We start from the raw sequence: 11,709 nt of genomic DNA, 5'->3' as shown, positions 1-11,709 counted from the left end.
TCTTTTTTGCAATTCTGGGTTTTTTTCCCTTCTGATTTCCTCTCTAACTTCCCTACAATGGGCCTTTCCATACCTATTGGAATTGTCTAAGTTTTATGCATTCCCCTTCTTTGCTAGTGGATATTTGATATATTTGTGCTATTCAACAGAACAATGTCCACATCCTCCTATGTCCACATACTTAGGCCAGATTCCACGTATGTAACTGGTTAGTATCTGTACTATATTTTGAGCACTCAATGGATCCAGTGAGAAGGGGGCGATCATGATGGCAAGACTGTACTCCAGGTAAGTACATCAGTGTCTTTAAGTGTGCTTCTCCTCCTCTGCATTTTCTGCGCGCGCTGTGTCTTCTTCATAACAGCACTCCTATTTTATCTGTAAGTGCTTATGACTTTGCTGGCTTATCTTTCTGGCGAGTCTGTGAACTCCCCAACCTCCACAACAGCCTCTCGGCACAAAACCCGTGACCACCCGCTCCCTTCCTTGGCTGCCGGGGGGAGCGCAGTCGAGCCATCACCATGGCAGGGCAAAGGCTGACACAGAAAATTATTTTCTAAGGCGGAGTTCTTAGTGCGACGGGACGCTCGCAGAAGGCAGGGTGGAGGGGCGCGGAAGATCGCGGAGTGCCGCCCTGCTCCCGCCCCTGCCGCGTCCATCCCGTTCCGTCCCGTCCCGTCCCCTCCCGTGCCCGCCGAGCCCGACCCCACCCGGCCCCCGGCCCGCCCCTCCTTCGCGGCGCTCGCTGCCGCGCACGGGGCTCGAAAGATGGAGGACTACGGGCGATTCCTGGCGCTCCTGGCCTCTTCGCTGCTGGTCGGCTTCGTGTCGGTCATCCTCTCCCTCGTCTGGGTCTTCCACTACCGCGAGGGGCTGAGCTGGGACGGCAGCCCGGCGGAATTCAACTGGCACCCCGTCCTCATCATCACGGGCTTCGTCTTCATCCAGGGCATCGGTGCGTCGGGGGCCGGGTCGCCGCGGTGCGGTCGGCGCGGAGCTGCGGGGGAGCCGGGCCTGCCTGGGGCCGGGGTGGCGCGGCCGGGGCTGCGCGGCGCGGGAGGCTCAGGGCGGAGCCGTCGGGACAGCCCGCGGCCGGGAGCGGTCACGGCGGGAGCGCAGCAGTCGCTCCGCAGTTCAGGGAAGCCAGCACTCCCGGGAAGGGACAAAGAGTCCCTTGTAATAAGCCAAAATTGCTACATATGGGGTTTGGGTTGTTTTGGGTTGTTTTGGGTTTTTTTTCTGCAAGCACTTGTTTATCCTGGCCCGGGGATTGCCGTGTACTTTGAGTAATGCCTGCGAGGTGTGTTTTTCCTAGGCAGCTGAATTTATGCAAGTTGAAAATCGAAATGCCAGAAATGTTGCCCTAGGAAAGTTTCTCTTCTGGCTCTCTTCCATGTCCCAAGAAGAGAAAGGAAAGTTCAGTACCACAGAAGCTTGATCCAGGAACAGGGGTTTTGCCAGAAAAAATGTAGCACCACAAGCATAATTAAAATGCAGTTTTCTTCAGGATAGACTTAGGATGAATTGTTTTGTGAAGCATATCTCTTTAATGAATCCTTTATTCTGTTGCTTAAATAACATATAATCTTTAAGATACAGGGTTGCTTCTTCTTTTTTCTTTTTTTTTTTCTTTTTAATTTCTTTATGAGTGTATGGACTTTGGATTTCATAGAGTTCAGTCGTGGACTAACATTTTCCCATTACACTTCCAGCCAGTCAAAAGGCTGGAAGATGCCAAAGGCTGTCTTGTTCTAGCTATGAAGAGAAGGTTGTGATTTGAACATACACTGTAAATTTTTGGTTTTGAGTGGGAGTGGGACTGTTCTCAGCCTTCTTGTGGCTTCAAGCTGCAAACCAGTATTGAGCAATAAAGCATATTTTGAAGTTGTTTTACATAATATTGCTCAACAGGAAGTGTAATTTCAGGCTATAAATAAGCAATGAAAACCACCTGTTGACTTCACTAAGACCTATACTACTTAATGTGCTCAACCTATTTTTTTTTTTATAAATAAGCATAGAACTTTTGAAGAAAATACGGAGAAGCTTTCCGCAGCTTTTTCCTATGTGTTTTCTATTTTTTTTCCTCTGAAACTCAGTTTTTTTCCTGTGTCACAGAGAAAGGGTGTTGCCCCACGCCCTGTTTTGGTAAGGATATACATAAAGTAAATGGAAGTTTACCACAGCTAAGAAACCACACGCATACAAGGAATTCACTAATAATACAGCATAATTTAGAGAGGACTCCTATCACGTAATAGGAAAAGCAAAGTTGGAGACTGAAGGGGTATTGTTGTAAATCAGATGAAATACCAACAGATAAGATAACACTGTGAATCTGATTCAAATTTGGCTGATGGAAGTCTGCCACTGAATTCAAAGCGATTTGGATGAGAGTGAGAAATCAGATAACTCTTTGGACACATATAAGAAAGATTAGTTGAAAGAAGGAAGGTGTAGCTAAAAAAAACTTGGTTAAATTTGAGTAGAGGATTTAAAATAATAATTAAACCAATTGTTTCTTGAGTTTATTAGTCTATACAAAGGATGGAAATGTTGTATTGTTGGTCAATAACTCTAGAATTTTGCCCTGTGCATTTGTAAAAGGACAGATGTCCTATGTCATATAAAAATATTGCAAGGTAACTCTGCTCTGTGTGATGTGTTTTAAAATCACGGTTCAAAACAGTAGTAAGGTCTGAGTCAAAAAGCTCAGTCCAGGGTGCCCAGACTGTCAAATTTCTTAACAGTACTAGAAATGTTCTGCCTTGAGAAGGCTCTTCATGAGGCTGCTTTACCATGTCACCAGCAAACATTCTAATTGGACGTTTTAACCTGGGCTGTTTAATTTTGACATGAAATTACACATCACATCTGAGTAGGTTTTTAAGAGCTTGTACTCACTGAAAGGTGAATCTTCCTTCTCTCCCCAGACTGTCTTCTTTCCTCCTGCAGATTAGAAAAGCACCAGTTATGAGAAAGGCAGGGAGAAGCACACAGAAGGGGTGATGGGGAAATAAAACCGTGTCTTTTCACAGTGATTAACAAATCTGCTGAAATTGCAATGTGTAAGTTCACACAAAGCCCTCACAGAAAGATGATTAAACCAAACTATAATACCATGTCTATGGCCTGGGCTGTAACATGATAATGAATGTTATCAACTGGCCAAACCATTAGTCAGTTATTCCTTGGTTTTCTATTGTAATGTTTATGGGAAACAACTTTGAAAATTCAAGACCCAAACAGAGATCTGAGACTATGTGAACAAGTGACTAGGGAGTTTGATAGTGCTTTTGGAAGTTAAATCAGCTAGATGACAACAAAAAAATATTATATAAAAATTTTAGCCCAGACTTGGCCCTCTGAGATCAAAGACTAAAAACTGAGATGAGGACCTATGCTCATTAAGTTTTCTTCACACAGAGTCCAGTACTCTGCTGCACCATGAATAAATTATTGACAATACTGTGGGGTATATAGTAAGAAGAATTTATTAGGAATATCCTCATGGGATGTTGAAATTTGTTTTGGGGCCTTTTGACACATCTGATTTACAAAATTAGAAGTCATTATCATTAGTACTAAGTTGGTTAATAATAGTCTAATGCAGGATATTATTGCCAGCTGGCTGAACATGAGCCAGTGTGTGCCCAGGTGGCCAAGAAGGCCAACTTGTATTTGTTAAATACTTTTGTCTCTAAAGTCAGATTATGATTCCCTTACGCTGAAGAGCATTTTCCCATTCAAAGCAGTCTTATTGGTATCAATGTAATAGACAGTCATATCAGTATCTATGCAATTAGAGAATAGCATTATCCAAAGTTGCAAAGAGAATAAATATTATAAAATAATCCTACATGATTTCTCAACAAGCGATCTTCTCAATATAAAAATCAGGCTATATTGCTCCAATCTGACTAGTAGCAGAAAAATCAAAATCCTATGCCAAATCCCTGTTAAATCAAATTAATGACTGAGGAAAAGATGACACCAAGTTATTTACTGGGTTGTTTTTTTTTTGAAACACACTTAAGTTTGTGGGATTTTTTATAATTGATAAGAAATCCCTAAGAAGCTATATTTAAGCCTCAGTTGTATTTTCAGAGTATGCTATGCTAAGTGTATTAGAAAAAACCTTTTAATAGACTTTAGAAGACTTAAGGTTGGATTTTGGTGTAATTTACAATGTACCTATGTGAATTATGCATAATTATTAAAAATTAAAAATTATTAACATCTGAAAGAAATTATTCTAAAAGGCCTAAAATCTTGTTTCTCTTCTTTCTTCAGCTATTATTGTGTACAGATTGCCCTGGACCTGGAAGTGCAGCAAACTCCTAATGAAGTTCATACATGCTGGATTAAATACGATAGCTATGATTCTTGCAATCGTTTCTATGGTAGCCGTGTTTGATTTCCACAATGCCAAGAACATTCCTAACATGTACAGTCTGCACAGCTGGATTGGGCTGACTGCTGTTATATTTTATTCTCTCCAGGTCAGAATCTAACTGTGTTTATAAACAGGTTTAAATTTGAAGAATGTTTTTAGTAATTCAGGCAAAATAGGCATCATAACTACTGGGATAGCCATTTTACACTCTGATTTGGCAAATTATTATGTAAATGTACAAATACTGGATCACTGACTTTGAAGAAAAATGCATTTTTAAGCCTATTTTGTTTATTTGCTGGCAAAATGGCCATTAACCTACAATACAGTTACAGTGTAGTGTGTTTCTAAGCCCTATTAACTCCTGAACTTACAGCAAGTTACTTGGTTTGTTGGCGGCTTATTTAAATACAGTTAGAGCATTTATTAAGGAAGTCTCAAATGAAGTAACAGGTGGGTTTTTTTGGGGTTTTTTTGGTTTTTTTTTTTTTTTGTTTGTTTGGGGGTTTTTTGTTTGTTTGTTTGTTTTTGGTTTTGGTTTTGTTTTTCAGCTATCATAAATTTAAATATCACTTCTTGGCCTCAAGAATTTGCTAATCAGCAAAACAAGTGCATCAGGAAGCAGTAGAGATGTAAAGGATCTGACACCTGAATGAGCTACTACTGGCTAACCAGTTTTCCTGAATCAGCAGAACTTTGATAGATGTTTGTGGGCATGCTTTTAACTGCTCCTCTTGGCAGAGAATTAGCATTATTGTAATGTAAAATGAGCTAACCTAGTGTGTTTTGCATTTGGCAAAGAAGAGCAACCATGCCCTGAAATTTACAGAACACATACAGATGCTTCTGCATATACATTCTGAATTCCCTATACTGTTATTACACTATGGAAATTTATTTTGTTCCTTCAAATATTTTTTCCCAAAACACTAAAATAAAAAAAGAATTAATTATCTATGATCAAGCACAGAAAAGCCTCAGCTAAGGTATTTGGGTTCTGGACTTTATTCTTCACTGCTCAGGCCAAGAGGTACAGGAAACAGTGTTAAAATAGTGTTTTTAATATTTATAAAAAAAGAAAGCATGTTGCAGCATTGTTGAGTACATTCTCTACAGCTGAATAAATAAATAAGAATGAATATGAATGAATAAGAAAAAACGTTAAAATTAAATTTGTCCTAATAATGCAGCTATTTCAAGGACGTCTGTGCTGCCACATCACTGAGTATCAGTATTTTTTCTAATGGTTAAATGAAGAACTGTGACCAAAATCTTAGTTCTACTTTTCATTTTGCTACTCTAAACACGATCGATGGCACTTAATGCCTTGCCTGTCATATCAAAAGGTTCTCAGTGTTCCTTCCTCCAATCTGGGATGTAAATCTCCAGTCAGAGACTAATGTTTGTTAAGCAACTGAGCACTATAAAGAATAGTCATAAAGCAGTATCTTTGTTAACAGAGAAATCACTTGGCACTTACCAGAAGGGGCATGTCACTTGTATGCTCACATAATACTCTGCCTGCAATAATTGTAACTATATTGTAATTAGCCGAATATAGGTTAATACAGTATAGTACAGTGACATAAATTTAGGAATAGGGCAAAAATGTGGAAAAGTAAAAAGCAACAAACCCAAAGAAATTCTGGAAAAGTAATTTGTGGGCTGGAAAAGCTATTTTCCATTGCAAGACTTTAAAAACTCCAGCTGTTTAGCAGATCTAAGATTAAGAGATTATTTGATTATGGTGTACTAAAAAGCTTCCCAGGGAGAAAATATCAGGCTCTCTAATCCATTATGGAAAGATAAAACAAGAACTGAGTTAAAGCAGAATGAAATACAAATTCATGCACTGTGCCTAATTTAGCAGCAGGGGTGAGTAACAGTAAAACAAACTAAAGAAGGGCTGCAACCTCAGCATGACTGGGCAAGCCTGTGGATGCAACCATGGGACATGATGGGTTATTTTCCATCACAAAATCAGTGCTAATAGGAGGACTAATGACCCTGAACAACTTGATGCCACCCATACATGTCTTCACTCTGTAAATGCCATGAGATCAATATATTGAGAGACCATTCCCCTTCTAAAGAAAGGCACTTAAATTTAACTGAAATTCTAACAAGATAAAATTATTTAATCCACTCAAGTCAGGAGGTTAGACTGTCTTCTGGTGTTCCTTTATGTGCAAATCTGCAATAGAGAGAACAGGGCTCAATGAGACTGTAAAAGTGTGGCTCCTCACACCTTAACTATATCAGTGAATTAGTGACACTGAAAAGTTGTGTTTCCAGTACTTAGTTTGCTTGGAGTTTTAGGACTGTTAGTAAGTTTGGACACTGATATTACGTAGGATGATTTATAAAATATTTAATGTCTGCTACCCAAGTGCTAATCCAGAATTTTGCTTTGGTTTTGATAGGAAACACATTCAAAAATAGAAATGCCAATTATTTTCAAATTTTTACCTGAAGACATATGAATGGAATTTTATGATTATTTTTGTTCTGCTCAAGAAGTGCAGCTTGTTGTCCATCTAGCCCTAACTATCAATCTGTTTTGGTTGTAGCTGTTCTTGGGTTTCGCTGTCTTTCTGCTCCCATTTGCTCCGGTTCGTCTCCGCGTAGCTCTCATGCCAATACACGTTTATTCAGGTCTCGCCATCTTTGCAACAGTGATTGCAACAGCTCTCATGGGAATCACAGAAAAGCTAATATTTGCATTGTAAGTATTTGTTTCCACTTGTTTATTAAGGTTATTCATTGCAAATACACTTCCATTTGCCCAGAATAATAAGCATCCAGTACTGGGACACTGTTTTGTTTTGTTTGTATTAAAAGACCTACCTAGCTGGAGACTGCTGTTTTTATACCAGGATTGTCTTTAAAACAATCTTTTCTGACCTCTTCTTTCTTTTTCCCCTTTCAAAGGAAAAATCCTGCATACAGTGCATCCCCACCAGAAGCAACTTTGGTCAACTGCCTTGGTCTTTTGCTTGTCATATTTGGTTCACTTATTTTGTGGATGGCAAGCAGGCCCCATTGGAAGCGGCCCCCAGCAGAGAATGCTAAAATTCTGAGGCCCATTGGAGCAACTCCTGAAGGCACAGAAGTAGAATCCACAATGACAAACAGTAGTAATGCAGATAAATCTGATCTGAGGAGCAATACTGAAGCAGCCAGAAAACAGAACATCAAATTTGATGAAGCAGGACAAAGATCAACTATGTAAAGAAAATACACAGAATAGAAGTACCTCAAAATTCTCCCTGGTGAGGGTCATTCTAATGTAGTTTTATTGATATATAAGTAGGTTGGGGGTTCATTTTCAGTATGGCTTGCTGAAAGATACTCAAGTTTTCTGCATATGTATTTAAATTCCTATAAGTCCCAAGCCTATTTTATTGGTCCATGACTAGTCCATGCCTTGTTTAAAAAAACAAGAGCATGAATGGGAATATCACATCATTGGAAACTGTCTTACATATCACTTCTTAATTTAATGCTTGCTTATATCTCTTATAGTCATGAAAAATTTAACAAGATTCCAACTAAATTTTGCTCTTGAGTGCTTTTGCAAGTTATGAATCAGCCATGAAGTATACCATAGAGAATAATTTAGTTTGTCACACATACATTTCCTGGTAATGTTCACTTTTTTAAAGCTCTGATTTCTCCCTGACTGGCTGCTATGTTCTATGGGATTTGAGGTCATTCTGCACTTTACAGAGTTGCTTCATAAAAATGTTTATTCTAAAATTTTTAATTAAAAAAAAAAGAAAAGTTTGCTAGATATATTCATAAAATGTTATATTTCCTTTAGAAACTTCTGGGGGGTTTTGGTGTTTTTTTTTTTTAATCAGAATGTATCTGTTGACCTTTCAACAAATTCTACCAAATGTACTGTATACAGATAATATTTGGCTTTGAATTATGTGCAATTATTATTGTAATCTAAGAAATGTTAAGACATCCAAATGCAGAATTTGTCTTAGTTTAAAAGCTATAGAAACACACTTAGAAAAATGTATCACTTAAACTAAGTCTTCCTTTTATCCCAGAAGGCAGCATTTTAGTATCTTTATTTGATTGCACAGTCCTGTTGATTTATGGTACTAGACTAGAAATTAGGAGGTTAGAAACCAGAAAAATCTGCTATTAGTCTCACAGAAAAAAAATTAACTTCAAGTGAGAAATACTTTCTCTGAGACACAGGTGAGCTTTGCTCTTTTAGCAAAATGCTGCCTGTTAACTGAAAGCCAGTTTGGGTGTCTCCACACTGACATCAAAAGCATTATTATCAGAGGCATGAAGACATGCTTTAGTCTGTAAGCAATCTATACAAACTCTATAACTTTTTAATTTGAAATTACAGTTTTAAAGAATGCAATTTTCTCTAAATAATGAAGAGTCCCTACTGGCACTTTACTTTTATAGCTCTTTCTAGTAATTGAAGTATTAATGTATTATGCTCATTCAGTAATTTCACAGATACAAACAATATTTATACTTTTACTATTCTGGAAGAATAATTATAGTAGATTATTTGGACTGCACATGTCCAAAATGATGAGCCACTCTATTATCTCTTGTAAAAGCTGCAGAGCCCACTACAAATACAAATTTACCACTGTTCATGTTGGAATATAGATAGTTGCAGACAGCAAATCATCTCCTATTTTTTAAATACTACATAAATTTTTATTTACTCCAGCTTTTAAAAACACTTTAATACATTAGCCTTCAACAAATGTGCCATTTTTGTAGTTCACTGTGTGTTAGTACAAACTATTTTGGACATTTGAGTTATTTTGGGTCGTCTCTGACAAGAAGTGCCTCAGTTCCTGGTATTTGATTTGTAATAATATTTTATTATTTGGTGAATGCAGTATAGAAAACTAGCATAATAAAATACTTTAAAAACTTTTCTGCTGCACCATTTGGTACTCAAGGACCACATCCCAGAGTTCTATGGTTTCACTTATATGTTTGTGGGTGACTGGGACCAACCTCACATTGGTGTATTTTTCCACTATAGAAAATACCTGCTTTTAATGTACAATTCAGGTATGACAGAAGGAACACTAACCTAAACTGCTAAACTAATGTGTGAGCATTCCTCCAGTCCCACTATGTGCAATGAATCAAACAGTGAAGCATGACAGAGAAGTGAATAAACGAGCTCACTTGCAGTAATTTACTATGCAGCTTTCTATACTGCACTCACACAGGCAACATCCTTTTCAGTTGTTACGTATTGGCCTGTTACTGTGTCTCATCCACCTGTGAAAATTAGCTCACTCAATCCTTGCATAGTACTAGGTCACATAATAAAAGCATATGTTTATATGGAAGGTAGTCAGTTGCCTAGGGATTGTTCTGGAAGAAAGTAACTGTACAGTGTACTGGAAAAAACACAGAATCCATGACTTCTTTTGTTGCAGCACTGAGTTGAATGTATTGAAATGAACAGCTTTTAGGTGGTTGGTTCTATATGCTGTTAAATGAGCAGCATGCCTTCTGGTTTCCATTGTATTCCATGTACTGTTCAAGGGGAATGCTACTTGAAAAAAGAATGGTGGCATTTCTTTACTTCTCTATTCTCATGAAGTGCAAGGTACAAGTAACACCAAGCTTGTGGGGTCAAACCCCAGATGGGCCATTTCCTTAAGGGCTGGACTCTATCCTTCTGGGTCCCTTCCAATTGCAACCATTCTGTGATTCTGTGATATAAAACTAACTTAAAAGCAAGGATTAGCAACCTTTTGAGGGGAGCCTCCCAGAACATAATTTTGGTTTTCAATTTAGAGGTCAAACATGATAGTAGAAACTCAGCAGAAGCTGGAAGATTCCATTTGGGGAATTGATAATCAGTGATATCTCATGTGCATGAACTGTGGGATTCTGGCTGCTAATCTTTGGAAGGTCCCCATGAGATGCAGTAGCTGTGAGCTCTTAAACCTTGATCAACCTTGGTGTGTGCAATTTAAAACTGACAAAACATACTATAGACTTCTGGCTTAATTCTAAATTGATTTAAAAGGCCTCTAAGTATCCTTGCAAAAAAATGAGGTTAGTTCAATGCTAAATAAAAATGCATAGGTACCATGCGTAGGAATTACTCTTTGGAGAGTAATAGTCCTAAACCTCTCCTCAAAGTGGCCTTCCATTAACTTTCCTTTCATGCAAACTTTCTCACCTGTATTTATGAGTTATATAAATATAGTAGTAACATAGGAAATGAAAATGTATTTTCAGAGATACAAATGGAAGGTAGAACTCTAGCTTTTTCATGGGTATTTTCTGCATGTTTGGAAATCATCTACATGGTTGTTTTTACAGGAACGTGATTGTAGAGCTTACATTCCAGATTTGGATTCCTATTAAAAAACAGGAAGTTACAAAACCTAACATTGAAAGTGCTATCTTTTTAAGTTGCCTGGGAAAAAAAATACTATATTTACATGCTGTCATACAGTAGTATGCACAGAAGCAGAAGAGTGTTTTTTCCAACATTAAGGAACTGAGAAATGATGGTGCAAATTAGATTCCAAAGTTGAATGTAATTACATGTATACATCTTACTACATGTAGCCAAGAATATTGCATATGATAATGTAAATATGGATTACTTGTTTACATGGATATTTTATTGAGTGACTAAGAGATATTGCCAAATATTTTCTACTTCAGAAGCCTCTTTCTTTTGCTTTTATTTCAGAACATTCCTTCCTCTGTTTTTAACTGTCCACAAGAACCTAAAAATTTATTTTATTATCCAAAGTACTTATTTGTAGATGAGAGCAAATATTTAATTATAATGTCTGTCTTCCTTATTCTTTTTTATATATTAATAAAAGTGATTTTTTGAGCTTGTGATACTACTGAGTACAGATTTTTATTATGGTACTAAAATATAACTTTCTAAATTTGGATAAAGATCAAATTATTCGTAAATTACTTTTTGAAAACAGGAGGACAGTTGTACAAAGTTTCTTACATGTGTCTTAATTCCAACTATTTATGGTGATCTTTATGATGAAATTTATGTAGTCTGTAGTCTTAGGAACATAGTATTTAACAGAAAGTGAAATAATTCACTGTATAAACAATTAGTATTTCACCTTCTGATCATAACAGAATTTCCTCCTAGCAGTTGTTAGAGGGAGGTTAAAAACAAACCAAAACTATCCTTTCAGGAGAATGCAATTGGGAAGATCAAGGATTCTGATATATAATGGTAACATAATGCACTGTAAGACTGAAATACCCTCAGATAAGTAACAGCCAGGCTAAGCACAGACCCCATGGAA

General features: G+C 37.6%; 1 protein-coding gene across 1 annotated transcript; it reads left to right on the top strand.

The window, feature by feature from the left end:
* The first annotated feature begins 761 nt into the window (after nt 1–761).
* CYBRD1 (cytochrome b reductase 1) lies at nt 762–11,277 on the top strand. Its single transcript, XM_066553305.1, has 4 exons — nt 762–955; nt 4,294–4,502; nt 6,967–7,121; nt 7,328–11,277. The coding sequence occupies exons 1-4, from the start codon at nt 769–771 to the stop codon at nt 7,626–7,628; spliced, it is 852 nt and encodes a 283-aa protein (XP_066409402.1). The 5' UTR covers nt 762–768; the 3' UTR covers nt 7,629–11,277.
* Nucleotides 11,278–11,709: the final 432 nt, after the last annotated feature.

Source organism: Molothrus aeneus, chromosome 7 (genome assembly GCF_037042795.1).
Source record: "Molothrus aeneus isolate 106 chromosome 7, BPBGC_Maene_1.0, whole genome shotgun sequence".
In the NCBI taxonomy this organism is placed as follows: Eukaryota; Metazoa; Chordata; class Aves; order Passeriformes; family Icteridae; genus Molothrus; species Molothrus aeneus.
The sequence above is the reverse complement of the archived record's forward strand: the minus strand, read 5'-3'. Positions and strand labels throughout refer to the sequence as shown.

Excerpts from the sequence above, each read along its gene's own strand:
- CYBRD1 (XM_066553305.1), top strand. The coding sequence starts at position 769 with ATGGAGGACTACGGGCGATTCCTGGCGCTCCTGGCCTCTTCGCTGCTG. Across the intron at positions 956-4,293 it reads CGTCTTCATCCAGGGCATCG|CTATTATTGTGTACAGATTG; the intron begins GTGCGTCGGGGG and ends TTCTTTCTTCAG. Across the intron at positions 7,122-7,327 it reads GAAAAGCTAATATTTGCATT|GAAAAATCCTGCATACAGTG; the intron begins GTAAGTATTTGT and ends CCCCTTTCAAAG.